This window comes from Tursiops truncatus, chromosome 19 (genome assembly GCF_011762595.2).
Source record: "Tursiops truncatus isolate mTurTru1 chromosome 19, mTurTru1.mat.Y, whole genome shotgun sequence".
In the NCBI taxonomy this organism is placed as follows: Eukaryota; Metazoa; Chordata; class Mammalia; order Artiodactyla; family Delphinidae; genus Tursiops; species Tursiops truncatus.
In genome coordinates this window covers 55,281,040-55,308,017 of record NC_047052.1, presented here as the reverse complement: position 1 = coordinate 55,308,017, position 26,978 = coordinate 55,281,040, and the positions used below count along the sequence as shown (strand labels likewise).

The 26,978-nt window shown below is 53.9% G+C and overlaps 1 protein-coding gene and 1 long non-coding RNA gene across 9 annotated transcripts; one reads left to right on the top strand and one right to left on the bottom strand.

The window, feature by feature from the left end:
• Positions 1 to 706: 706 nt before the first annotated feature.
• Positions 707 to 14,931, top strand: HSPBP1 (HSPA (Hsp70) binding protein 1). Of its 6 annotated transcripts, none has more exons than XM_073796208.1 (8): positions 707 to 728; positions 1,532 to 1,738; positions 3,850 to 4,054; positions 5,779 to 6,003; positions 9,882 to 10,037; positions 10,130 to 10,226; positions 10,698 to 10,809; positions 14,457 to 14,931. In XM_073796208.1, exons 2-8 carry the CDS (start codon positions 1,535 to 1,537, stop codon positions 14,529 to 14,531), a joined length of 1,074 nt encoding a protein of 357 aa, XP_073652309.1. In that variant the 5' UTR covers positions 707 to 728; positions 1,532 to 1,534; the 3' UTR covers positions 14,532 to 14,931. The 6 variants fall into 6 exon arrangements, 5 of the variants coding, with proteins under 5 accessions (XP_073652309.1, XP_033700396.1, XP_033700395.1 ...); XM_033844505.2 differs by lacking the exon at positions 707 to 728 and adding an exon at positions 822 to 972; XR_012328076.1 differs by lacking the exon at positions 707 to 728 and adding an exon at positions 981 to 1,112 and having other exon boundaries at positions 9,882 to 10,015; positions 14,457 to 14,493.
• Positions 14,932 to 16,040: 1,109 nt separating this feature from the next.
• Positions 16,041 to 22,920, bottom strand: LOC117308944 (uncharacterized). 3 transcript variants are annotated; one of them, XR_012328251.1, is made up of 4 exons: positions 22,010 to 22,919; positions 20,162 to 20,217; positions 19,430 to 20,075; positions 16,041 to 16,318 (listed from the first exon to the last, which is right to left on the bottom strand). It is a non-coding gene; the product is annotated as an uncharacterized lncRNA (long non-coding RNA). The 3 variants fall into 3 exon arrangements; XR_012328249.1 differs by having other exon boundaries at positions 19,430 to 20,217; positions 22,010 to 22,920; XR_012328250.1 differs by lacking the exon at positions 20,162 to 20,217 and having other exon boundaries at positions 22,010 to 22,917.
• Positions 22,921 to 26,978: the final 4,058 nt, after the last annotated feature.

Here is a 26,978-nt window from a genome sequence, read left to right as displayed (position 1 = left end):
CCCAGGGGCCCAGACGCCTGTCTGATAGCTATCCTCCTCAGTGCTACACACACACACACACACACACACACACACACACACACACACTTGTGGGCTCCACCAAAGTTGAGTACAACCTTTTCCTGGAGTGGGAGGGCCTCTTATGGAAGAGAGAACTAGGATTTCTCTAAGCCCAGCCCAAAGCAAACACCTCCAAAGACCAGGCACATTCCCGGACCTGAGCCCCAAATCTGGTGCAGGGAGGCCTCGAGCCGCCTAAACCACCTTGCCTGCGCATTTTACTTCCAGGCTTCAAGAATCACCTCCTTTGCACCTGGCAGGACTCAGGGAAGATTCCACGAGGGAGACGCTGGAGGATAAGAGAGGTCCGCACAGGTGCTGCAGGTGGGGGTAACGGGCAGCCTCCTATGACGAAAGGGGAAATTGAGGCCAAGAAGGCGGTGGGACAGGCCAAACTCTGCCTGGGTCAGGTATTAGTGTTGAGAACCCAGGGCTCTAGTAAAAGACGGAATCGGGGCCCAGGTGCAGGGGAAAACGCCCCGAGGGTGAGGGGACCCTCGCTACAGGCAACCACGGGGTGGGGCGGGGCCAGGAAGAGGGCGGGGCTTAACGGGGAGCGGCGGGTGCACGGGCACGGGGGCGGGGTTTAACTGGGAGAGGGCGAAAGGCCTAGAACAGGGGCGGAGCCTTAAGTGGCGGCGAGGGGCAGAGTTTAGAACTGGGACAGGGTGCGTGGGTGTGGAAGGGGTCTAACCAAGGCGGAGCCAGACCGGGCAGCGGGGCCCACACTAGGGCAGGGTGGAGCTTGCGATGAGGAGGAGGGGCTCATTAGGGGCGGGATCCGGGCAGGGGGCGGGGCTTACACCAGAGCGTGAGCGCGGGGGGCGTGGCCTAGGTGAGGGGCCAGGCCGAGCGAAGTATCCCGCCAGGTGGGAAGGACTTAAGAATCGGGAGAAGTAGCCTCACGCCCAGGTACGGCCCTTAGTTGGGTGGCTGCGCGGGGAAATTCCGGGCGAGACCGTGAGTATTTCCGGTCAATATGGCGGCGCCCAGCAGAGTCAGGTGCGGGCGGGTTTGCCTTTAGTAGCGGCGGCGACACGAGGCCCGGGAAGGTGAGGTCCGCCCCGCTCAGGCTCCCCTCTTCGGAGAGGAGGGAGGAGACTTGTTGCTAAGAAGACCACAGGGAGGGCTTGTTGCTCTGAAGGCTGGGCAGTGGGGTTGCTAAGAGACGGGAAGGACTGCAGTGGAAATGGAGAAGGGGGTTGCTAGGGAGAGTAGGTGGGGCCTGTTGCTAGGGAGGAAGGAGGGACTTGTCACTTTGGGGAAGGGTCCTGTTGGTATGAGAGAAGAAAAGAGGGCTGTGGTTAAAGGGGGTGTGGGCAGAGTGGTTTGGGGTCATGCGGGGCCGCGGAGCTTCCCTAAAACGCCACCTTATCAGCAGACCCCCAGGAATCGACCCGCCAGGACGCCAGAGCTACCTCAGCGGGGACCATCCCCTACCCCAACACATTCTTCCCTTCTTTGCAAACAGCCCATGGCGAACCAAGGCTCCGGGAGCAGTCGCCTTCCCCTGGCGCTGCCCCCAGCCTCCCAGGATTGCTCGTCAGGGGGCAGCGGCTCCTCCGCGGGCGGCTCCGGCAATCCCCCGCCACCGCGAAACCTCCAAGGTCTGCTGCAGATGGCCATCACGGCGGGCTCTGAAGAGCCAGACCTCCCTCCAGAACCCATGAGTGAGGAGGTAAAGGGTGGGGACCCGAGAAGCTGGGGTGAGGGACGTGGGGACAGATATCTGGGGAGGGGCGGGAGTCCCGCTATGAAGGCATAGTAGACTGTATTTGTGCTCGATAGGGTTATTGTAGACTGAAGGTCAGATCCCTGGATCCCTGCACTGTGCTGGGAGACAGAGTCTTATGCTAAAAAGAAAAAGCAAGGGCTCTCCAGAGCCAGACAGTCGTGGATTCAGCATCATACAGCTGTGTGACCTTGGGTATATCACTTCATGTTTCTGAGCGTCGAGTTCTTTAGTTGCAAGTTGATGTTGATGATAAGAATAACAGTGGTACTTCACAGGGTAGTTCTGAGGTTCCAGTTGAAGTAGGGCTCAACACAGAACCTGGCACATAGGTCGTGCTCCTGAAGGCAGCAGGATATTATCATTAAGAACACAGGCTCTGTGGACAGACCGCTTAGATTTGACTTAAGGCTTTGTGGATGGCTGACTATGTGACCTTGGGCAAGTCGCACTTTTCCGTGCCTCCATTTTCTCATCTGTGAAGTGGGAATAACAGTAATCCTTAACCATGGAAGGTTGTTTCGGAGATTAATAGCAATATTTGTTATACATGATGTTTAGTTGGCGATGACAATTACAGTATACAAAATATGGTGCTAATTCAGTTACATCCATGATGTCATTGAACCTCTGGGACCATGAGGTAGGCAACAGGCACAAAAAGATTAACATCTTGCCCAAATTTATCCAGGACAGTGACCACGGAGCCTGGCCAAAAACCAAAAAACCAGCGGCCAGTTTTCAGCGCTTATCTTATTTGACTTACTAGTAGCATTTGATTACTACCCCCTCCCCTTGAGTTCTTTCTTCATTTGGCATCTGGAACAACATGCTTTTCTGCTTTTCATCCCACTCACTGGCTCTTCTTCCCCATCTCCTCTGTTGGTTCATCCTCATTCCCCAGCCTCTTAACCATGGAGCACACCAGGACTCTCTCTTCTACCCTCACTTCCTGTGTGATCTCACGTTGACGTTTTCCTCTGATGATTCTTTTAATTTTTTTAATTATTTTTTTTTATGCGGTACGCGGGCCTCTCACTGCTGTGGCCTCTCCCGTTGCGGAGCACAGGCTCTGGACACGCAGGCTCAGCGGCCATGGCTCACGGGCCCAGCCACTCCGCGGCATGTGGGATCTTCCCAGACCGGGGCAAGAACCCATGTCCCCTGCATCGGCAGGCGGACTCTCAACCACTGCGCCACCAGGGAAGCCCTGATGATTCTTAAATTTATATCTCTAGGCCAGTGGTGCTCTCCTGGGGGGGCAGTTTTAACCATGGTGGGGTCGGGGGGGTGGGAGGTGGGGGCAGTGCTGTTAGCATCTGGTGGGTGGAGGCCAGGGATACTGCTCAATACCCTGCAGTGCACAGGACGACCCCCACGGCAGAACAATCCAGCTCAAAGTGTCAGCAGAGTCGAGGTTGAGAAATCCTCGAGGTTGAGATCAAGGCTGGACCTCCTCCCTGAACTTCAGGCAGCGTACTCAATATCTGGCCTTGGGTGTGTCATGATCCCTCAAACTTAACAAGTTCAAAACTGAGCTCTAGGGCTTCCCTGGTGGCGCAGTGGTTGAGAGTCCGCCTGCTGATGCGGGGGACAGAAGTTTGTGCCCCGGTCCGGGAAGATCCCACATGCCGCGGAGCAGCCGGGCCCGTGAGCCATGGCCGCTGAGCCTGCGCGTCCGGAGCCTGTGCTCCGCAACGGGAGAGGCCACAACAGTGAGAGGCCCGCATACTGCTGCTTCTCTTGCAGTCTTCCCCATCTCCTTCTAGTTGTTCAGGACAAAAACCTAGGTGTCCCTGACCCCTCTTTTTCCTCTCACGCCCCACAGCCAGTCTCTCCATAGATATAGCGTCTAGAAACGAGTCTGTGAGTAGAGAAGGTGCCCGGTAGGTACGTGTTGACTGAAGGACACTCAGCTCTCAGATGGTGGCTGTTATTATTAACGACTCTTTTATTTTTATTTTTTATTTTATTATTTTTTATTTTATTATTCCTGAGTTGATTATTGATGAGGTTTGCTTCTTTCCCCCGCCCTCCCGCTCCGCCTCAACCCCCAGAGGCGCCAGTGGCTGCAGGAGGCCATGTCGGCTGCCTTCCGGGGCCAGCGGGAAGAGGTGGAACAGATGAAGAACTGCCTCCGAGTGCTGTCCCAGCCCACAACCCCCTCAGCTGGTGAGGCTGAACTGGCTGCTGACCAGCAAGAGCGCGAGGGGGCCCTGGAGCTGCTGGCCGACCTGTGCGAGAACATGGACAACGCCGCAGGTACAGCCAGGCCCGCTCCAGCCTGCCCCCAGCCTCCAGGGTCCTGTCCCTTCTGCCTTCTGGTCTCCCTTCTGTCTCTTGCCTCCTCCTCCTAAGCCCTGGGTCCTGCTGCAGCCCAGCCCTTGTCCTTTGTCTCAGGGACCACACAACCAGCCTCCTCCCAGCCTCCCAGCCTCACCCCTCCATTCCGGCTCTGACTCAGGCCCCAGGTGAGACTGCCCTGTCCCTCCCTGCTTGGTCTGCTTGCCATCAGGAGCAGTGATGGCGCCAGGTTCAGTCCACCACCTCCCTGATGCTCTCTGAGACTGACCATGTCACCCTAGTCTGCTGGGAGTCCATTGCCACTCCCTAGAGTAAGAGACAGGAGGTGGTCCTGGATGGGGTAGTCAGAGAAGGCCTCCCCGAGGAGTGGCATTTGATCAGAGACCTGAAGTGAGGGCGTGAGTCATGGGATTAGCTCTGGAAAAAGCATTCCAGGTAGAGGGAATGACCAGTGCAAAGGCCCTGAGGTGGGAACCTGCCTGGCCTGTGTGGGAACAGCAGTGAAGCCAGCAGAGCAGAGTGAGTGAGGGGCGAGGTCTAGGAAGTGACGCTGGGCATACGGGGCTCACGGGCCAAGGCTGGTGCTGTGGGTTTTATGCTGAATGCCGAGAAGCCAATAGAAGGATGAGTGGTCACTTCCACTTGGAGGGGTGTGGTGTGGTCGTTGATGGTGTGGATTTGTCTGTTCTGGACATTTTAGGTACATGGAATAGTAGAATATGTCACCTTTTGTGACTGGATTCCTTCACTGAAGGTGATGTTTTCAAGGTTCTTCCATGTCGTAGTAATCAGAACTTTATTACTTTTTGTGGCTGACTGAGGCGCCAGTGTGTGGATGGGCTACATGTTGTTTATTCGTTCATCAGTTGACGGGCATTTGGGTCACTTCCCCCTTTGGTTATAGTAAATAAAGCTGCTGTGAACACTGGTGTACAAGCATGTGTTCAAGTTTCTGCTTTCGATGCTTTTAGATATATATGTAAGAGTTGTCACAGGGTAACTCTGTATTTAACTTTTTGAAGAACCACCAAGCTCACCAATACAGAAAACAGGTGGTGGGCTCTAGTTTGCGGACGTCTGGTGTGGTGTGTTCTCCCACGGGGGATGTTCTGATTGTCACAAAGACTGGGGGTCAGAACTGGCATTTAGTGGACTGGAGCCTGGGACCCTGACCCTCCAAATGCTGACATTGTTGAGACACACTGGCCTTGGACAGACCCCCAGTTGGGTGCTTGGGGAGAGCCTGCCCTTGGGGGCAGGCTCCCCTCAGCCTCACCTGGTGTATTTGTCCAGTTGGGCTGCCGTAACAAAGCACCACAGACTGGGGACTTAAACAACAGAAGGCTCTTCTCTCACAGTTCTGGAGGCTCGAAGTCCGAGGGTTGATTTCTTCTGAGGTCCCTGTCCTTGGCTTGTATATGGGGGCCTTCTTGCTCTGTCCTCATGTGGTCATCCCTCTGTGCATGTCTGTGTCCTAATCTCCTCTTTTTTATAAGGGCCCCAGTCATATTGGATTAGGGCCCCATCCCATGACACCGTTTCACTTTAGTCACCTCTTTAAAGCCCTGTCTCCAGATAGAGACACGTTTTGAGGCCTTGGGGGCTAGGGCTTCAATGTAAATCTGTGAGGACACAGCTCAGCTCATCACACCTGGCCTGTCTGCTCCCCTCTCTCCACACAGACTTCTGCCAGCTGTCCGGCATGCACCTGCTGGTGGGCCGCTACCTGGAGGCGGGGCCTGCAGGGCTGCGGTGGCGGGCGGCGCAGCTTATCGGCACGTGCAGCCAGAACGTGGCAGCCATCCAGGAGCAGGTGCTGGGCCTTGGCGCACTGCGCAAGCTGCTGCGCCTGCTGGATCGGGACCCCTGCGATGCTGTGCGCGTCAAGGCCCTCTTCGCCATCTCCTGTGAGTGTCCCGGGGGCTGCCGGGGAGGGGCTCGGGTCCCTAGGGCTGGTGCCAGCTTCCGGATCTGCTTTGGGGCAGAGAGAGAGGGGCCTTGTGTGTTCGTGTATCCCCAGTACCTGCTGGGGCTCTGCTGGGTGCTGGGAACAGAGCGGTGAGCTTGCCACACCTGCCGCTGGTCAGAGAGCCAGAGCCTCACAACACGGGACGAGGCCCAGCTTGAGTGCTTTTAGGCCCCTCAGGGCTCTCAGTCTTGGCACTGTTGACATTTGGGGCCCCGATCACTCCTTGTCATGGGCGGGGTCCTCTCGGGGGCTGCTTGAGTGTCATCACAGCTCAAGCTGGGCAGTCAGCTTCTCCCAGAGAATGCAATCCAGGATGCCAGGCAGGAGCTACAGGAACTATCAATTCAATGCCCTTTATCTTTTTTTTTTTTCCTCTTTTTTGGTACCTCTTAAAACCCACCCCTGTCTTGTCCCTCCCCGCTTCCCTCTCATCACTGGTAACCACTAGTTTGTTCTCTACATCTGTGAGTCTGCTTCTTTTTTATTATATTCAATAGTTTGTTTTATTTTATTTTTTAAAAAATATTTTATTTATTTATTTATTTGGTTGGTTGTGCCGGGTCTTAGTTGTGGCAGGCAGCCTTCTTAGTTGTGGCATGCGAACTCTTAGTTGAAGCATGCGTGTGGGATCTAGTTCCCTGACCAGGGATCGAACCTGGGCCCCCTGAATGGGGAGCGTGGAGTCTTAACCACTGCACCACCAGGGAAGTCCCTCAGTAGTTTGTTTTATTTTTTAGATTCCACATATAAGTGATAACATACCACTATGCCAGGTAGTGATAACATACCGTATTTGTCTTTCTCTCTCTGACTTATTTCACTGAGCGTAATACCTCCAAGTCCATCCATGTTGTTGCAAATGACAAAATTTCATTTTTTTCTTACGGCTGAGGCCTTTTATTTTTATTTATTTATTTTATTTATTTTTATTTTTGGCTGCGTTGGGTCTTTGTTGCTGTGCACGGGCTTTCTCTAGTTGCAGCGAGCGGGGGCTACTCTTCCTTGCGGTGCGCAGACTTCTCATTGTGGTGGCCTCTCTTGTGGCAGAGCACAGGCTCTAGGCGCTCAGGCTTCAGTAGACGTGGCTCGCAGGCTCTAGAGTGCAGGCTCAGTAGCTGTGGCGCACGGACTTAGTTGCTCCGCAGCATGTGGGATCTTCCCGGACCAGAGCTCGAACCCGTGTCTCCTGCATTGGCAGGCGGATTCTTAACCACTGCGCCACCAGGGAAGCCCGAGGCCTTTTATACTTTTAAAAATTGATGTAAAATGCACATAACTATTTCCAAGTGTACAATTCCGTGGCATCTGTCTTCTTTTTTGGGGGGTGGGCTTGGCTGCAGGGTATGCCATCGTGTGGCGGCTACCTTTTGGAAAGTGGTTAGGACAGGCCAGCCCTGGTGCTACGAGCCCTTTGCTTGGTCGGTCTCCTGACTGCTCCTGCGGCCCGGTGCGTGGAGGCTCACAGAGGTTCACCCTCTGGCCGCAGACCAAGAGAAGGTCAGGTGGAGGAGTGTGTGAGAGCTGCGGAGGAGGGAGGTGGGGGCGCCCCCAGGGAGATGCATCTCCAGGCCACTGGCTTCTAGTGGGCTCAGGCCAGGGCTGCCGCTCAACACCCTCCAGTGCACAGGGCGGCCCCCACGACACAGAATGGCCTGTACCCGCATGTCAGCTGTGCCCAGTGGAGAGGCCCTGGAGTGAAGGGAAGTGGTTGCTCCTGGATCCATCGTGAAGGCAGAGCGGATGTGGAGCGTTGTCATGTCTTCCCCTCACCATCCGCCTGTCCTTTTTTTTATTTTTTAAATTGAGTAATGTTTTATCTAACCCCATATATCCAAATTATTATCATTTCGGCCCATCATTATGTGGAGTATTAATGAGATATTTTACATCTTTTTTTTTCACTCTACGTCTTTGAAACCCAGTGTACATCCTACACATAAAGCACATCTCACCTCAGGCTGTATTTTTAGCGGTCAGTGTGGAGTGTAGTTCTAGTGAGGGAACGAAGTTGTGCTTAATGGGAACATGCTGTACCACTGCTTCACTTTTTTACCCTAAACTGAAATAAATTAAACTCAGATGAGATTAACAACTCAGGTCCTCAGTGGCACTTGCCACGTGTCAGGGATTTACTGGCCACGGGTTTCTGGGGGCTCCCATCTATCCTGGCCTAGACCCTGCCCAAGTCGGCGCCTCCTTGGAGGTGCACCCCTCAGGCTGGTTCTGTCATACTCGGAGGCCTTCCAGGGTGCCTGTCACCCTCACGAAGTAGTCTGGCTCTCTGGGTCTTAGTTTCCTCATCAGTAAAATGGGATTCCTAGAGCACTCACCTCCTAGGGTGGTTTTGAGGATTAAAAAGAGATAATGTTCCCATCAATGGATGGATGGATTAAAAAAAACATGGCTTATTCATACAATGGGATACTATTCAACCATTGAAAGGAATGAAATATTGATTCATGCTGTAACCTGGACGAGCCTAGAAAACATGCTGAGTGAAAGAAGCCAACCACAGAAGACCACATAGTGTTTGATTCCATTTATATGAAATGTCTAGAAGAGGCAAATTCATAGATGTGGAAAGCGGATTAGTGGTTGCCAGTTGGGGGGAGGGACTGCTAACTGGTATGGGGCTTCTTTTGGGAGTGATGAAAATATTCTGGAGTTAGATAGTTATGGTAAGCCAACCTTGTGAATATACTAAAAACCACTGAATTGTATACTTTAGGAAGGTAAATTGTACAGACTGTGGAATTATATCTCAATTAAAAATATATTTTTTTAAAGTACTCTGCTCTTTTTTAAAAAAAATAAATTTATTTATTTATTTTTGGCTGCCTTGGGTCTTCGTTGCTGCACGCGGGCTTTCTCTAGTTGTGGCAAGCGGGGGCTACTCTTCGTTGCGGTGCGCGGGCTTCTCTTGTTGTGGAGCACGGGCTCTAGGCGCGCGGGCTTCAGTAGTTGTGGCACACGGGCTCAGTAGTTGTGTTGCGGGCTCTAGAGCGCAGGCTCAGTAGTTGTGGTGCATGGGCTTAGTTGCTCCGTGGCACGTGGGATCTTCCTGGACCAGGGCTCGAACCCGTGTCCCCTGCGTTGGCAGACGGATTCTTAACCACTGTACCACCAGGGAAGTCCCTAAATTAAAAATACTTAAAGTAATGCTTGCGAAGCACGGACCCGTAGAAATCGATGATGAGGATGGTGATGATACTGATGACGATATTGGTGATGATGACAGTGATAAAGGTGATGGTCTTGATGGTGATGATTGTGGTGTTTATGGTGGTGATGGTAGTGGTAATGATGGTAATGATGATATATTGGTGATGATGGTGATGATGATGGTGGGTGATGATGATCATGGTGATGGTGGTGGGTGATGATGGTGGTGACGGTGAGGTGATGATACTGATGGTGATATTGGTGATGGTGATGAGGGTGATGGTCTTGATGGTAATGATTGTGGTGTTTATGGTGGTGATGGTAATGGTAATGATGGTAATGATGATGATACTGGTGATGATGGTGGTGATGGTAATGATGATGGTGGGTGATGATGGTAGTGGTGATAATGGTGATGATACTGATGGTGATTATTGGGGATGGTGGTGGTCATGGTGATGATGGTGATGGTGATGAGTGTGGTGTTGATGGTGGTGATGGTAGTGGTGATGATGGTAATGATGATATTGGTGGTGATGGTGGTGGGTGATGACAGTAATGATGGTGGTGATGATGGTGATGGTGAGATAATGGGGACGATAATGGTGGCAGTGGTGACTGTCACCTCAAGGCCCCGCCTTCCCCCCTCCCCAGGCCTGGTCCGGGAGCAGGAGGCTGGGCTGCTGCAGTTCCTCCGCCTGGACGGCTTCTCTGTGTTGATGCGGGCCATGCAGCAGCAGGTGCAAAAGCTCAAGGTCAAGTCGGCGTTCCTGCTGCAGAACCTGCTGGTGGGCCACCCTGAACACAAAGGTGGGGTGGCCAGGGCAGGGAGCTGGGATGGTTCCTAGCGGGGAGTGCACAGGGGAAGGGACTGCCCCTCTGACCCCGTTGCCCTTCCGCAGGGACCCTGTGCTCCATGGGCATGGTCCAGCAGCTGGTGGCCCTCGTCCGGACAGAACACAGCCCCTTCCATGAGCACGTGCTTGGAGCCCTGTGCAGGTGCGCTGGGGCCCAAAAGGACCGGCCCCCCCTGTGGGGGCTGAAGGGTTTAGGGTCAGAGGGGAGCAGGAACCACGGCGCTGGCCCTCCCTGAGCCTCAGTTTCCTCACCTTTGGGGGCTGCCGCAGCAGCCTGGGGAGGAGGGGGAGGGTCTTTCTCACACTCATACTCCCCCATCCCCCGCACAAAGTACAAGCAGATTAGAGTCTTAAAACACGATGGAATGGAGCAGCTGGACAAGCAGGCAGCAGCTCTCACGTGTGGAGTCGGCTCCAGGCCGGGCACTGTGCTGTGTGCCCTGTTTTGTACAAGTCTCATCGAAGTCCCTGGGCTGGGGCGGGGACAGGAGTCAAGTCCACGTTGCAGGTGGGGAAACTGAGGCCCAGTGTGGGGGAGCAGCTTGCCGAGGCTCCCGTAGTTCGGGGCGCTGTGCAGAGCGAGGTCCCAAGAGCTGCTCTCCTGTTCCCGCAGCTTGGTGACGGACTTCCCCCAGGGTGTGCGGGAGTGCCGGGAGCCCGAGCTGGGCCTGGAGGAGCTTCTGCGGCACCGGTGCCAGCTGCTGCAGCAGCACGAGGAGTACCAGGTACTGCTGATGGGGGGGGCGGGGCGCTGGCCCAGGGGACCCGGCCGTTTTGTGGGAGGGGCTAGCCTGGTGCCTGCCTTCTGGGTCTCTGTGGTCTCTTCGCCCACGCTTTTGTTTACATCCTCTTTGCAATTCATGTGTTTCTCTAGTCATCATTCAGCAAACATTTATTGCCCCCCCCCCCCCCGCCCGCCATGTGACTCGTGCTGTGTTAACACCAGGGGGATTTGCACGGAGAACCAGAAGCTCGGGGTTTTGAGAGTTAAAGAGTTAACGAATTCATTTAATTTTTTTTTTTTTTTTTTTGGCCATGACTCACAGCTTGCGGGATCTTAGTTCCCCAAGTGGGGATAGAACCTGTAACCCCTGCAGTGGAAGCATTGGGTCCTAACCACTGGACCGCCAGGGAATTCCCCCAAACTCATCTAATTATTATCCAAATTATTTAATATTGTTGTTTACATCATATCATTCAAATATTTAAGTATTTTTAGATTGATAAATAAGTAAATGATAAATAGCAACAAATTAAATATTTGATTAAATAGGTAAGTAACTAATATGTGATAAATAACAACTCATCAGCTATTTGATTAGATAAAGGGTAACAAGTGATAAATAACAAGCGATAAATAACTCACCAAATAGTTAAATAGGTAAGTAACAAATAAGTGATAACTCATTAGATATTAATTATATAGATACTGAGTAACAAGTGATAAGTAACAACTCAGGTATTTAAATAGATAAGTAACAAATAAGTGATAAAGAACAACTAATTACATATTCAGTAGTTATTTAATTATTTAAAGGATTAAGTGATTTAGTTAACTTTACTTAAGTAATTTATCCAGCCGTTACAGTACCGCCCAGACGCTGGTGCTTCAGCAAAGCTGGACAGAGCAAACGTGCCAGCTTCTTGGGACTTCCATTGTGCTGAGATCATTCCTCTGTGGACACCATCAGGTGTTTACAGAAGGGTGCTGGGCACTGGGTGTGAGGAGCGGGGGTGACTGGGAGAGGCACAGTGCCCGCCCCCAGGGGCTCGCCCCCTGACCTCGTCGGGAACCCGTGGAGATTTGTGCCCATGGGGGGCAGGGGCAGCCCCGGCCCTCGTCCGGCCTGTGGTTTTAGCCATCCTTGCTTGATGCATCCGTGTGTTTGTCCCCTGAGCCTCTGGTGTGCCAGATCCTGGTACCAGACCGTGAGACCAACCTGGTGAGGGAAGCCTCGTGTGAACCGGCCAACATGCCTTGTTTTTTGTTTTCAAAACAAATTTTAACAGCTTTATTGAGGTATAATTTACCTATATTGAAAGTGTGCAATGTGAGAAGTTTTACATACGTATACAGCTGTGGAAACCTTCATTTTTCCATCAGGGGCAGGTCACCCATGTGCCAGGTCCCAACCTGAGCACTGGAGGTTTGGAGCAAAGGGATACAGCCTTGGTTCTCATGGGGCTCATGGGGTAACAGATAAAAATGTAGACAAACGCACACACAAATACATATTTACAGATACATGTCTATCTATCTATACACACACGTGTAATACGTATGTATATAATTTAACATATACTGTCGTGTATAATATGACACGAGGAAGTTAGAACTACAGTGAGGAAAAATTAAACTAGTGAGGGGTTAGAGAATGGTGGGCAGTGATATTTTAGGTAAGGTGGTGCATTTGTTTCCTAGAGCTGCTGTAACAGAGTACCACACACTGGGTGGCTTAACACAGAAATGTGTTGTTTCACAGTTCTGGGGAACAGAAGTCTGAAGTCAAGGTGTCAGCAAGACTGTGCTCTCTCTGAAGGTTCTAGGGAAGAATCTTTCCTTGCCTCTTCCAGCTTCTAGTAGTTGCTGGCAGTCCTTGACGTTCCTTGGCTTATGGATACATCCGTCACTCCGATTTCTGCCTCTGTTTTCACATGGCCTTCTTTCTCCCCTATGTGTCTGTCTTAGAACTCTTTCCAGATATGTAAATAGAAGTGTGCTTTAATTTCAGTGCAATTCAATATTATAATTGCATAGTATTCTCTGAAGTGATTACATCATGATTTAGCCAGTCCTCTTTTGTAGGTATTTTTGTGGGCCCTGTGTAGGGTTAAATTAAATTACATTGGTGCTTTTTGAATAGGCCCCACAGTCATGTGGTTCAAAATTCAAGATGCATGAGAGGATAAACAGTGAAAAGCCTCCCTCCTACCCCTATTCCTATCCACCCAGTTCTTCCTGTGGCCTTCCTAAGATAGTCTGTGCACATACAAGGAAATGTACATATCAATTCTTTTCCTCTTCCTCTCTTCATTTTGTGTAAACTCAGCCTATTCTGACCACTATTCTGCTCTTGCCATATTCCCTTTCATAACATATCCACGAGTGTGTTTCCTGTCGGTGCCTATGGCTCTATCCTCTTGGAGTTTGTTTCCACTCTTTCACTACTATCAACTCTGCTAAAAGAATAACCTTTTACACATGTAACTTTAGGAGTATGTCTATAGAACAATTTCTAGAAAGGGAAAGGCTGGGTTAAGGTAGGTTAAAGATGAAGTTACAGGGTTTAAGCGCCATGTCCTTAGCTGTTGCCAAGTTGTTCTCTATAGAAGTTGAACCAGTCGACACTGCAGCCATGAGGGTACTCAACTTTCCCACATCCTGGCCAGGATAGGGTGCCTCAAGACATTTGACCTTTCTTCAAGCTTTTCCTCAAGCCATTTGACCTTTCTTCAAGCTTATTGGTGAAAAGCAGTATTCCAGTCCAGTTTATGTTTGCATTTCTCCCGTGAGTGAAGTTGGGCATCTTTTTCCTTTTTTTGTGAACTACTCATTCATATCCTTTGCCCATTTATCTAATGGGTGGTGGTTTTGCAACTGATTTATTAAAGCTTTATTTTTTTAAAAAAATTTGATTGATTGATTGATTGCTGCATTGGGTCTTCGTTGCTGCCTGCGGGCTTTCTCTAGTTGTGGCGAGCGGGGGCTACTCTTCGTTGCAGTGCGCGGGCTCCTCATTGCGGTGGCTTCTCTTGTCGCAGAGCACCGGCTCTAGGCGTGCAGGCTTCAGTAGCTGTGGCACGCGGGCTTCAGTAGTTGTGGCTCACGGGCTCTAGAGCGCAGTCTCAGTAGTTGTGGCGCACGGGCTTAGTTGCTCCATGGTATGTGGGATCTTCCCGGACCAGGGCTCGAACCCGTATCCCCTGCGTTGGCAGGCAGATTCTTAACCACTGCGTCACCAGGGAAGCCCCCATTAAAGCTCTTGAAGTATTAAGTATGTTAGACGTTTGTGATGAGTTGCAAATATTTTTCACCTCAAATTGTTGTTTTTCTTTCACTTTTGTTTCTGGCATCTTTCTGCTATGCAGATACCTTTTATGTTTATGTGGTCCAATCTATCAGTGCTTCCTTCTTGGTCTCTGGAGTTTGTATCCATGGAAGGGATTTTAAGTAGGGATTAATCGAGGTTGGTCATTTCTGGGAGTTAGGACAAGCTGGCGGGGGCTGATGTGAGGACAGACCAGTGGGGTGAGACAGGAAGCTTCTGGGGTGGTGGGTGGGAGGGAAGAGGAGCCGTTTCTGTGGGCAAAGCTGGTGAAGGCAGGGGGTGGCCTCTGCACTCAGGGCTCCCAATTTCACACCCCAATCCAGGAGGAGCTGGAGTTCTGCGAAAAGTTGCTACAGACCTGTTTCTCCACCCCGACGGACGACAGCATGGATCGGTGAAACCCGGTGGCTTCTCTCCCTCTCTTTGTGGGAACCCCAGGCCTCCTGACTCCCCCTCACCCACGAGGCCCTCTCCCAAAGGAGAGCAGGACCTTGATGGTGCCGGGGCGTGTCAGCCCGACTCTTCTCAGCCCTCAGAAGGGGCGCTGAAAAAGGCACTGGCTCCTTGGACCCCACCTCTCGTGCACCCTCACTCCATTCCCCCTTCTCGTGTCCACACTGGTCTTCCAGTAAAGGTGTTTCTCCTTCACCACCTCCTTCACTGCCACCTTTGTCACCTCCCCTGGAGAGTGCCTTGGTTGGGGAGGAGGGGCACGATCTTAGGGGACATGGGGAGCCATGGAGGGAACAGCAGCGGGCGGAACCTGGGAATAATAAAAGTGTTGCTATCTAAAGTCCAGAGCCATTGTCTTCTTTCATCCTCCTGGCCTCTCTGGAGAAGGAATGTGTGGCATAGTCCTCCTCTTTGGCCCCTACCGTCTCTGCAACTACTCCTCTGTTTTAGGACTCTCAACGTTATGCACCCGTGCTGCGGACCCTAAGGCGGAAGCCAAGTTCTTTCCCGGCAGGACGTGCTGGGGGGGGGGGGGGGGGCGGTGGTGGTGGTGGTGGTGGATGGAAATCACGTCGCTTCAGCTCTGCCAATCAGAGCTCGCCGTGCACCCGCTCGCGAGCCGCGGCCGGAGAACGGGGAGCACGTTGCGGAGGTCCCGCTGTACTGCCCGCGCCAGGGCTAGTGGTCACTCTGGGTACCTGGGGCAGGCCGTGGTTGGGCGTGGGCTTTGTTCCAATAGGAAAGCGCTAAGCCTTTTCTCCAGCCTTCTCCGAGATTGGGGGGTGAGCCGGGACAGAGGGAAGCTGCCTCGCCTCCTTTAATAAATTGCTTTTCAGTTTAGTCAAAGGAGCTTTCCTTTACAACCAAGAGTCCTGACCGGTGGTATATTTCAGACGAGGAAGCTGAGCCCAGGGTGGTTGTTCCGTGGCCAAGTTCATAGCCAAAATTTAGTCCTGGGCCAATTCCAAAGCTGTGCCCCTCCTCCCTGTATCCTGGTTTCCTAGACCCATTTAATGCCAGACTAATTCCTCTCCTGTGGAATTTACTTGTACGGGAGGGAATGGTTATTTTTTCACTCCCCTTCCAAAATTCAGGATAAATCGAAAGGTAGCTACAGGATCCGAGAATTGGAGATAACATATAACCTGTATCACTTTTAGAGCAGATACGAGAAAGCGGCATTGGTCTTGCTGCCACTTCACCCAGCATTGGATGTGGTTGTCTGTCTGGTCATAGGCAGTGCAGTCCTTCCCCTTGGGTGCGGGCAGCAGGTCAGAACACTGGGCAAGCTGGCTCCAAGAGGAGGGAAGCTGGAGGGCTGAGCCGTGATGCCTATCCAATCCAGTAAATCATTCCTCAGCCTTTGGAAGGGGTGAAGAGGCAAGGAAAGAGACAGCAATAGAAGTTTCTCCATGTGGAAATGTGAGCAATGGGGAATGAGTGTTCCCACCAAACACTTTTTTAAAAATAAATTTATTTATTTTATTTATTTTTGACTGTGTTGGGTCTTCATTGCTGCGCGCGGGCTTTCTCTGGTTGAGGCGAGTGTGGGCTACTCTTCGTTGCAGTGCACGGGCTTCTCATCGCGGTGGCTCCTCTTGTTGCGGAGCACGGGCTCTAGGCACGCGGGCTTCAGTAGTTGTGGCACATGGGCTCAGTAGTTGTGGCGCATGGGCTTAGTTGCTCCGTGGCATGTGGGATCTTCCCGGACCAGCGCTCGAACCCGTGTCCCCTGCATTGGCAGGCAGATTCTTAGCCACTGCACCACCAGGGAAGCCCCCCCCCCCCCCCCCCCCCCCCCCCCCGCACCAAACACTTTAAGAATCTCCTTCCAATTCTAATGCAAAGAACAGCATTGTCGAGCTGTGAGTTCTGACAAGGTGGAGACCCAACTTCAGTCCTAAGCCCCTGCAGCTTCCCAGGTTCTTGGAGATGGACTTTGTCAGCTTCTCAGGTTCCATTTGGTGATTTAATATGGCCAACCCCCTGCCCCTCAGTTCCCGAGCTTATGCGTTAAAACAGTGTGGCAACTATGCAATCGTATTGGGGAAAAAGCAAGCAAAATGCTGTGCAAACGACAAAAGAAGCTGATGTAGAAGATGATTCAAGGAACAGAAGGAAATGCCTCACAGATGCTTCAAGCTGTATAACAATAGTAACCTGTGTCCATTTTTAAACAAGACCTCAAAGATGAGAAGGTAAGCTTGGCAAACCTAAGGAAACAAATCGAGGACTGTGGTAATTAATAAATTAGATGGTTCAACAAATATCTGCTCCCTCTCATTGCACCTCCATGAGAGAAGTACATTTCCTCACCCATGGTGGGTGGGGCGTAGGTGCCCGCCCCATGTCTTTGGGCTTGACCACGTGACTTGCTTTGACCAATGGATGGTGGCACATGTGAGGCAACCTGAGACTTGAAATGTGCTAACACAGTTTGGCTTGATCTGAGGCGCCTCTGTCCTTTCTTATGAGATGGTGCCCTGGGATGTCCATTGGTGCCCAGAGTACGAGAGACATGAGGAACAGAACCAGCCTCACCAACCTTCACACCTGCAGCTCTAAGCTGTGAGCATGATAGGTTGTGTTTGCCTGTCACTCAGCAGTAGCTAAGAACATCACATGCAACAAATACACTGGAAATAGCAAGGAGCAGAGGAGACACAGCTTTAAAATGAAATTATTGACATGTGGTAATCAGCAGATGCAGGTAGAAATGACAAAGATTAAAGCAATTACAGAGAAGCTAACAGATGTTAAGCACAAATGCATAACTGACATCCTTGAAATAGAGAACAAACAACTAAAATAGGATTCAGTGAAAATGTCCCTGAAATGGAAAAGGTAAATCTGCGAGTTAAAAAAATTTTTAAATGCCGATTCCTTACACGCACTTACAGCGCTGATTCTTACAGAAGGCCTGTAACATGGCAAGAGAGGGGTATGAAAATTGAGGAAACTGAGGATCAGAGCAAGATGGGACCTTAAAGAACATGGACACAAAGTCTAGGAGAACCCTTCCAGTCGATGTTGTTAGAGGATACTTGGTGCAGCGGCTGGCAACAGTAAAGACACGGCCTGGGCAAAGGCCTAGAAGTGGGACTGAAGTCAGCCCAAGGCACAGAGGAGGAAGGCGTCGAGAAAGATCGCAGCGGGACAAAAAGCTCCTGGCCGGGGTTGGAGAGAAAAGCCGAGATGGATTGCTCAGGAGCCGACCCTGGAGGCGAAGCAGGAATGTGATTGGAGGAGACAGAACAGCAAGTGGATATCCAAAGGGAGCGAGGGGATAGAGAAATTCAGGAGCAGGATTTCCTGTGGACTTTGGAACGGAGTCGCAGAGAAACGATGCCCTAGTGTGCAGTGGGGCCTGCGCACTGGGTTGCCTGGGTTTTCTTAGGAAGAGACCGTTGGCACATACCGGCGCAAGCACTTCTGCGGCGCAGCTGTTCTAGCAGGGCGTGCTCCGCAGCGACTGGCCCAGCGCGCATGCGCACTGTAGGGCTCGGGCGCGTGGCCTCCGCACACCTGCGCACCGAGTCGGCGGCGGGAGGGCGGGGCCTCCTGCGTGCCTCCGTTCTCAGGGGATTGTGGGATAGTGGCGGACGGAGCCGGGCGTCTGAGGCCCTGAAGCCGACTGCAAAGCCCGGGAGCCTCGCCGGTGTGGGGAAGGGGGCGGTGGAGGAAGTGGGCCTCGGCTTCCGTCAGCCGTTGCTCAGCACTGCGGCCTGTTCGGCCTGCGGAGTAGGACGCCTTCTGTGACCGGCCCTTGCTTTTCCGCAGGGCGCGCCGGGCAGGGGAAACCGGGGCGACTTCCCAGCTGAGGGCCTACGTGGGCCTCGCGACCCCGCCAACCTCCTTCAGACACCTCGCCTGCGGGCCCTGGACCCCCGCCCCACCCGGCCGGCACTGACCCCCGAAACTCTGGAACTCGGCGCGCAAGGGCCCCCCTAGGCCCGAGACGCTTGCGCGAGCCCCGGCGCCAGGGCGAGACCCCGCCGCCGCCCGTCGCCCCTACATACCGGCTTCCTGAGGAGGGGCCGGAGCCGCCGGCGGCGGGGCGGGGGGGGCGCCCCGATGAGCCCCGAGTGCGAGGAGCCGCCGCCCCCCCGCGCAGGTGAGCGGGCCGTACCGGGAGTCTCCCCGCAGTCCAAGCACCCGAGTCACCCTCCCCTCCCCCGAGTGCCCCGCCCAGGTATCCCTCGAGTCTCTTCACCCCTTCTCCTTCGAACCCTGTCCCTCGTCCGTGGGGGCTCCCCACCCCCGGTCTGTCCCTCTCAGCGCCCCAGGTCGCCTAGTCTCTCCCCCTCAGCCACCCTAGTCTCCTGTCTCTCTCCCCCTGAGGCCCCCTAGTCTCCTGTCTCTCCCCCTCAGCCCCCCAAGTCTCCTGTCTCTCTCCCCTTCAGCCCCCCAGTCTCCTAGTCTCTCTCCCCCTCAGCCCCCAAGTCTCCTAGTCTCTCCCTCTCAGCCCCCCAAGTCTCCTGTCTCTCCCCCTCAGCCCCCCCAGTCTCCTGTCTCTCCCCCTCAGCCCCCCTAGTCTCCTGTCTCTCCCCCTCAGCCCCCCAAGTCTCCTAGTCTCTCCTCCTCCAGACCACCCTTCCTTCCCCTCTCAGGCCCATTCCCCTGCCTCAGTGTCTCTTTTCCACCTTCCCCTCCCTCACCTCGTGTCCTGCCTCCCCCCTCCTCACCTCCTGTGATTCCACGGGTGCCCCCTGTAGTTTTTAGTGTCTTCCCCCTCTGACCCCCCTAAGCCCCTGGGCTTCCAGCCCCACTCCCTTCCCCTCTGGCCCACTCCCCCGCGGACCCTTCCCCAGGACACCCCTTGCCCTCCCTCTCTCTGCCTCACCCGCGCCTTCCATGCCTGCTTCGTAGACTCTGGGCTCTGCCTCTCACCCTGGGCTCAGGACACTAGAGTAGTCAGGCTTTCACCGTGGCCGTGGCTCCGCGCCCTGCTGTGTCGGGCTGTGAGGAGGGCAGGGAGCCAGGCTTCTGTGGAGCAGCCACCACTCCGTCCCCTTTCTGTGAGGTGAGGCCGGCTGAGGGCACAGAGGGAGGGAGGGAGCAGCCCAGGCCCTGCCCGGGGGAAACAAAGGCAGAGCCAGACAGTCACCGTTGCTGGCGTAGTGACAGAGATAACTCAGGGTGTTGTGGAGGCCACAGAGCAGAGGGACTGGTGAGACTGGCTCAGCGGGTGGCTTTTTCAATCTAGGAAGGGTGAGTAGGAGTTGACAGATGGAAAGTGGGAAGAAGGGCCTTCTGGGTGGAAGGAACAGCACGTGCAGATGTGTGAAGGTGGGAACCCAGGAGTAGTCTGCGCACCTGCGGTGCAGATGTGCTGGGCGCGCGGGCGGAATACCTTGGTCAGGCTGCTTGTCCAGGCCCTTGAACGTGACCCGGTTAGGGTCTTTCTTGCTGGATGTTTTACATACCTGTACGTCAGTGCCGAGGACACAGTTGTTACCGGTAACACCAGCCTGAAAGGCAGGATGTTTCTGGAAAGGAAGATGTGTTGTCAGGTGTGGGACGGGCTTCAGAATTGTAAAGAAGAAACTTCAGTGGGGTGTAGAGTGGCACTGACGTCAGTGCTGTCCTCATAGGGTGGTTCTGGGGATTCAGCGTGCTGTTTGTAGAAGCCTGTAGCAGAAAGCAAGGCACAGGAAGTGCACCAGGATGGGGAGCTTTTAGGGTTATTATTTAGTTTGGGATTATCCATTGCAGTGGTTCTCAACTCGGGGGTGGGGAGCGATGGTATCCCCCAGGGGACGTTTACTAATGGTGGGAGACATTTTTAGTTGTTACAGCTCAGGGGATGCTACTGGCATCTAGTGGGTGGAGGCCAGGGATGCTGCTCGACCCCCTCCAGTGCAGAAGACAGCCCCCCACAACACGGTGTTTTCCAGCCCAGCTGTCAGTAGTGCTGCAGTGGAGAAACTGCTTTCTTGCTTGGGTGTTGTATCCTTGTGGCTTATTTGCTTTCTTGCTACTGTGAGCGGCTGTATGTTCTGAGTTGTGTACTTTCATTTACTTTTGTGTTTTTAGTAGTTAGTTTTGTTGGGATACCTACTGTTCTTTCCAGTAAAGGAGAATCTGCTGGTCTCCCCCCAACCCACCCACCCACCCAGTGTTTTTTCAGGATCCATGGCCAGGTGACCATAGCAGGTCACCTTTTCCCTCTGGACTCCAGTTTTCATCAGTTCAAGAAGTATCTCAGAAACAACAAGGCCCTATTGTATAACACAGGGAACTATATTCAGTATCCTGGGATAAACCATAATGGGAAAGAATATGAAGTAGAATGTGTATGTATGTATAACTGAGTCACTTTGCCGTACGGCAGAAATTAATACAACATTGTAAATCAACTAGGCTTCAATAAAATAAATTAAAGAAGAGAAGTATCTCTAGCTGTGGGCTTGGCCTTATGCTAGGTCCCGGGAAACTGGCATCTTGCTGCGGGAGGCAGGCGACCGAATAGGCAAGTTCTGTCGCAGAGCGCTTGGATGCCATCGTAGTGTGACCACGGGAGCTGTGCAAGTGTGGAGAAGGCCTCTAACGCAGTCAGGGGAGGCTTCCTGGGGGAAGTGGTGTCTGTGCTGAAGCCTGAAGGACCCACGAGGAGCTAGCTAGTCAGGCCCAGAGAGCTGGAGGGAAGGCAGAGGGAGCAGCCGAGCAGTCAGGTGTGGCGGGAGTGTTGAGCGCCATGCGGGTTGCAGCAAGAGATGAGGTGAGAGAGGCCTGGACGCCCTGGTGGAAACCAGAAGCCTTCCCCGCATTGCCGGGCTCCGAAAGGGAGCTTGGGCAGGCTCAGTACCTGGGGGGTGGGGACACACCTTCCTTTGCAGGCTGCACCATGGTTTCCCCCGAACACTGGTTTTGTGGATCTTCCCATGGGAAGGGCCATCTTACAGTGGCCGCGAGGTGTCTCTCAGGGAGGAGACTGAGGCTTAGTGGAGTGAGGTCTGGTCTAAGGCCCCAGAGATTGGAATTTGGAGAGGCAGATTGGAACTCAGGCCTTTCTGACTTTGGATCACCCTATAACACTCACTCCTGCCCTCTGATTTCCAAGAGCTATTTCAAAATCTATTCGTTGCTCTTTTCCCCTTTGAACCCATCCAGGAGATGGCACTGAATGGGAGCTTTCGGGCCCCTCCTCAGTCCTTGGCCGGGTATCCCATTCTCTTCTGTTTCCTAATTGTTCCGTCCTCTGGGATTGGACCAGAGCTGCCACCTCCCCTGGGCAGGTGTGGTCTAGGGCCAGAGTGGTGGGAGGTGTTGCCCCTAACTGCTGCCTCCCCACTCCCCCAGCCCCCCATGGGAAGGATGAGCCACAGGAAAGTTCCAGCCCATCGTCCCGTGTGGCCTTGGCCGGGTCCCTCTCCTCTGGCTTCTGCGGCCCCTACTTCCAAAGGGATGTCCCGCCACTTACCTTGCCGGGTCTGTGTTGGGTCCTGCTGTTGTCCATTGTCCCCTTCCTGGAATTGGAAGTCCCCCACCCCCATTACATTTCAGATTTGGCTGAGAGCTGACGGACGGGGGGCAGTTAGAGGGTGGTGGTCTTGCTGTCCTCTGACCTGCTGGGCCCTGCAAGGGGCTGGGGGCTGGCCAACCAGCAGCAGGTTCTCCCCTCCTGCGGCTTGCCTGGCCACTGTCTCTTTAGGGGCCTGTTGGCCTGTGGTGGCTGAGGGCAGCAGCGGCAGCAGGCCTGAGCTGGCTTCTCCCAATGTTGGAGTCTCTGGGCATCTCAGGTGGCCTCCCCAAGGCCCTCCCAGAGGCCTCTTCACACTTGACCTCCACTTCCGGGTGCTTCAGGGCCAGGGCCAGGGCAGGCGAGAAAGGGGTGGCAGATAAAGGATCAGCCCAGGGGCTCCCTTGCAGGCGGGGCTGTGTTTGGACGGACAGTGGCAGCAGCGGCAGTGGGGACGCTCTGTGGGAGCTGTAGTCGGGCCCTGTCTGAGCCCAGGCAGGGCCAGGGGCTGGCAGGCTCCTGAGAGGGGCAGCTGGTGTCGGAGGCCTGAGAACAACGCAGCAAAGCAGGAAACCTGGGGCGATGGTGCAGAGCTGGCAGAGAGAGAGGTAGTTTTCGTTTTTAATGGCTTCCTGTCTCATTTACAGTTTCCCCTTCTTCCGTTTGCAGCCAGAGTCATGGTTTTCAAACGGTCGCTAAAAACCAGTAGGTAGTCACTTCCGTTTTCTTGAAGTTCACTAAAAGTTGCAACGAGTGGGGGTGGCGGGGTGTATGGCGCCCACCAGAGCACTTGAGTGACCTCGGGCACTCAGGCAAATGGGGCATTTCCTCAGGTCTTCTGTTTTTAGCGCCGTCACCCTGGGTAGTGGCTGTTCCTTCCCTCCTGCTCAGAAGTGTCCAGGCTCTAGCCTGGCCTCAGGGACAGATAGGAAAGGCCAACACCTGCTGAGCACCTGCTGTATCAGGACCACTGGCCTGACCCTGCTGTTCTCATAAAATGGCCCTTCCTGATGGCTGTGCCCCCATTTCACAGATGAGGAAACAAGGCATTTGGATGCCAAGTGCCTGCCCATATTCACCCCCTTAGAGAGTAAGAATGAAACCCACCTCTCCTGTCCAGTTCCCAGGGCTTCCAGGAAGTTCCATGAAGTGGAAGGTGGGATTGACTGTCAGGACTTGAGGCTAGAGTGAATTGAGAGTTTGTGGCGGGGGAAAGTGTTTTTCTCTGTTTTCTTATTTCCACTTCTCCTGTATCTGCATCTCTGTTCTGCGTAGAGCTTGAGACCTGATGTTTGTAGGACTCTGACTACCACTCGACTGCATCTGATCTTTGCAGCCTTCTCTGATTTTCAGAGGAGGGACCTGAGGTTCTGAGAGTTAAGGGGCCACCTGGTTTCTGAGGCCGCTGGAGTCCACACCCCCCAGCCCTCCGCACCGCACCCGCTCTCCATTCTCCGTTCTCTGGCAAGCCAGCTTTGGGAGGGAAGTCCTACCTGCTGTCCGAAGCAGGTGGGAGGGGTGGGGTGGGAGGAGCGTAGCCTGTGCCGCGTCTCCAGATGCTTTGGAAGTGTGTGGGCGTGCCTCAGCCTTGAGAATTTCCTCCTGTGCTCTGGAGAGGGCACTGAGTCCCGGTTCTGCTGTGGCTGGACCCCTGCGGGTCCCCATCTCCTCAGCTATCAGATTGGAATAATAACAGTGCTGTACCTAGTTGTCTTGATTAGAGATACAGTGCCATGCAGGTGCACAGGTTCTCTGAAGGGGTTGCAGGGCCCTGTCCCCCAGCTCTGTGGGGCCTGCTTAGCTCAGGGACAGCCTTGGCAGTGAGGGGGGACCTGGGTGTGCTCCCGAGGTGGAGCCTTCACGCCTCAGCCTCGGCTCTGCCCTGGCGGCTTGTCAGTTCGGGGTGTCTTGGATGCAGAGCAAGGCCAAGGCCTGGCCCTGTCACAGCAGCCTCAGGCAGCTTTGGTTTTGTTTGTTTTTGATAACTGGTTTGGTTGAGATGTAATTCATACACCATATGTGACTTATTCATTTAAAGTGCACAATTAAACAGTTTCTGGTCTATTCAGAGTTATGTAATCATCAGTCACCACAATGGATTTTTTTTTCAAATTTTAATGACTCTTATAGACTTTTTTATTCCTTTCCATTTTGACAGTATATCCTAATCCAGACATTTTGTGGCTTAACCAGTTATTTCTTTTTTTTTTTTTTTGGCTGCGTTGGGTCTTCATTGCTGCGTGCGGGCTTTCTCTAGTTGTGGCGAGCGGGGGCTGCTCTTCGTTGCAGTGTGCAGGCTTCTCACTGCGGTGGCTTCTCTTGTTGTGGAGCATGGGCTCAGTAGTTGCGGCACACAGGCCCTAGAGCGCGTGGGCTTCAGTAGTTGTGGCGCACGGGCTTAGTTGCTCTGCGGCATGTGGGATCTTCCTGGACCAGGGCTGAAACCCATGTCCCCTGCATTGGCAGGTGGATTCTTAACCACTGTGCCACTAGGGAAGTCCTACAATGGATTTTTTAAACTGAGGTATCGTTGACAAATAAAGCTGTATACAATTGGTTTTAGAACTTTTTTTTTGAGAACATCGTTTCCCCAAAAGGAAACCCCATACCCGCTAGCAGTTCTTCCCCCCACCCCCCATGTCCACCATCTCCTGAAAACCACTAATCCGCTTTCTGTCTCTATGGATTTGCCTTTTCTGGATGTTTCATGTAAATGGAAATATACGATGTAGTCTTTGGTGATTGGCTTTGTTCATGCCACCTGGGTGGCCTTTTGACCTCTCTGGTCTCCTTATCGCCGCACAAGTCTGTGATGTAGAAAGAGGTGGTGTTCTCGCCATGGCGAGCTCCTTGTCCCTTGGGCCCAGCAGTGGCTGCCCCTTGAAGTGATTCTGGTCCCAGGTCCACCTAGCTCAGGAAACCCATTCAGGCCCGGCTGTGTCTTGAAGTGAAGAGGATGGTGGAAGAGTCCCTCAGAGGTCTGGGAACTGGGCAGAAGCGGGGAATTGCCCTCGTGCAAAGGCAGGTCTCTGAGCACTTGCAGAGCGGGGGGTGCTGCCTTGATTTCCTTTTGGAGCAGTGGTCCTCACTCCGACACAGGGACCCACGTTCGGCACCGGGTTCAGCCCACTCTCCTTCCTCCCATCCCCAGCGTGCCTGCCCTGGTGGTCACCCCTACCCCACCCCACCCGACCTGTGACTGGTTTATAGGGAGCCTCTGAGGGTGGCAGCTGGGGGAGACAGGGTGGGAGCGGGTCCCTTTACTGATTCCCTGACAGGTATGTCAGCTTCCTGCCTCAGGAGCAGGGTTTCTGAGCACATATTGCATGCCAGGTACCGTGCTAGGTGCTGTCCAGGGTGCTCACAGCAGCCCAGCAAGGAAGGTTCTCTCTGCGTTGTCCACCATCCTATCAGGGCACATTCAGCATAAGGGCTGTACAGGCTGTGAGGGATCTGGCCCAGCCTTCCTCCCTGAACTCAGAGATGTCCACTGAGTAAGTGCTAGACTCGAGGCTGAGCGTTTCGCTAAGCCCCGCAGGGACCAGGAAAGAGCTGGCCTTCAGCTCCTTGAGGGTGTCAGCTGGTGAGAGCCAGGTTAGGGAAGGCCGTAGCCAGGGCAGAGCCAGTGCTGGCAGCCACCTCGGGCCTGAGCTCACTCACTTATTTATGAGTGTTCATTGGCAGTGGCTGGGCACCAGTTAATGGGATGAGGCCCTGCACCCTGAGAAATTACCTCCTGGGGTTTGGGTGCCATCTCCACAGTTCACCAGCCCCCAGACCTCGGTGTACTTCAGTTTCCTCAGCTGTAAAATGGGGCCATCGGTTCTTTCCTTGGGGGCGATTGTGAGGGTGGATTGAGATAATGGCTGTGTGGGCCTGGGAACGGTGTCAGGGGTGCAGCTAACGTGGTTTGTCCACTTCATGTGTCTGGCGTGTTGTCTGCAGTATGCCCCCATTCCCGCAGAACCAGAGGCCTAGGGCTGGAGGCAGTGACGTCACACAAGAGGCTTCTCAGGGGGCTGCAGGCTCTGAAGGAGATGCGCCCTGAAAGGGCAGTCGCGGGGCGACATGTGAGCAGCCAGGCTAGAGCTTGCTCGGGGAAGGGTGGTACCAGGGGACGTGGCCTGGGCTCGGCACACACATGGAGGTGGGTCGGCCAAGGGGGTGGCAGGCGTGAAAAGCCTGGTGCACATACTCAGACAGGACTGGGACGGTGAGTGCTGAAGAGCAGGAGGTCCTGGGTGGGGAGCGCCAGGAGATGGTCAGGGGCCCTCGGGGTCTTCGTGCGGAGACAGGGGAGCCACCTCAGGGTCTCCTGGGGGGAGCAAGCATGAGGTGCTCACGTTTGTGTTTCAGAAAAGCGTCCTGAGTGGGGTGGGGTGCAGGGCTAAGGGGGCGGTCCCGGCATGCTGTCGGACAGGACCCATGAGGCCTGTGGGACTGGGGGCCCTCAAGTGCCCCCTTTGTCCACCCACTGTCTGGGGTCGGTGTCTGCTGCTGTCTCCCGAGGTCATGGCTCGTCCACTCCACCTTCAGCCGTAGGTGGCCAGGGCTTAGGAACTGACATGAGTCCCGGCAGGGATTGCAGATTTAGAGCCACTTGTTCCCAGTCACTGAGAAGTCACCCTGAGGGCTGGGAGGAGATAAGTGAGGCTCCTGAGGAGGCTGGAAGGGAGAGCTGGATGCTGGTGGCGTCTTGAAGGAACCGAGGGGCAGAAGGCCAGTCGCCTGCCCGCGGCCACACGTGCCACCCAGCTCTGCCCCGCTTTCAGCCCCAGCTGCTTCCCGAGTCGAGCGTCTTTCTCCCCTGGGCTGGTGCCCCGTCTGGCAGGCATGCTCTCCGTGGTTGGGATGGTGTGGGCCAGAAACGGCGAGGGAGGGCTTTGTAGGAGAGGGACTGGCGTGTGCATCTGGGAGGTTCCGGGAGGGG

Coding starts and splice junctions, on each gene's coding strand:
- HSPBP1 (XM_073796208.1), top strand. CDS start 1,535: ATGGCGAACCAAGGCTCCGGGAGCAGTCGCCTTCCCCTGGCGCTGCCC. Junction 1,739..3,849: donor CAGAACCCATGAGTGAGGAG/GTAAAGGGTGGG, acceptor CTCAACCCCCAG/AGGCGCCAGTGGCTGCAGGA. Junction 4,055..5,778: donor GAACATGGACAACGCCGCAG/GTACAGCCAGGC, acceptor CTCTCCACACAG/ACTTCTGCCAGCTGTCCGGC.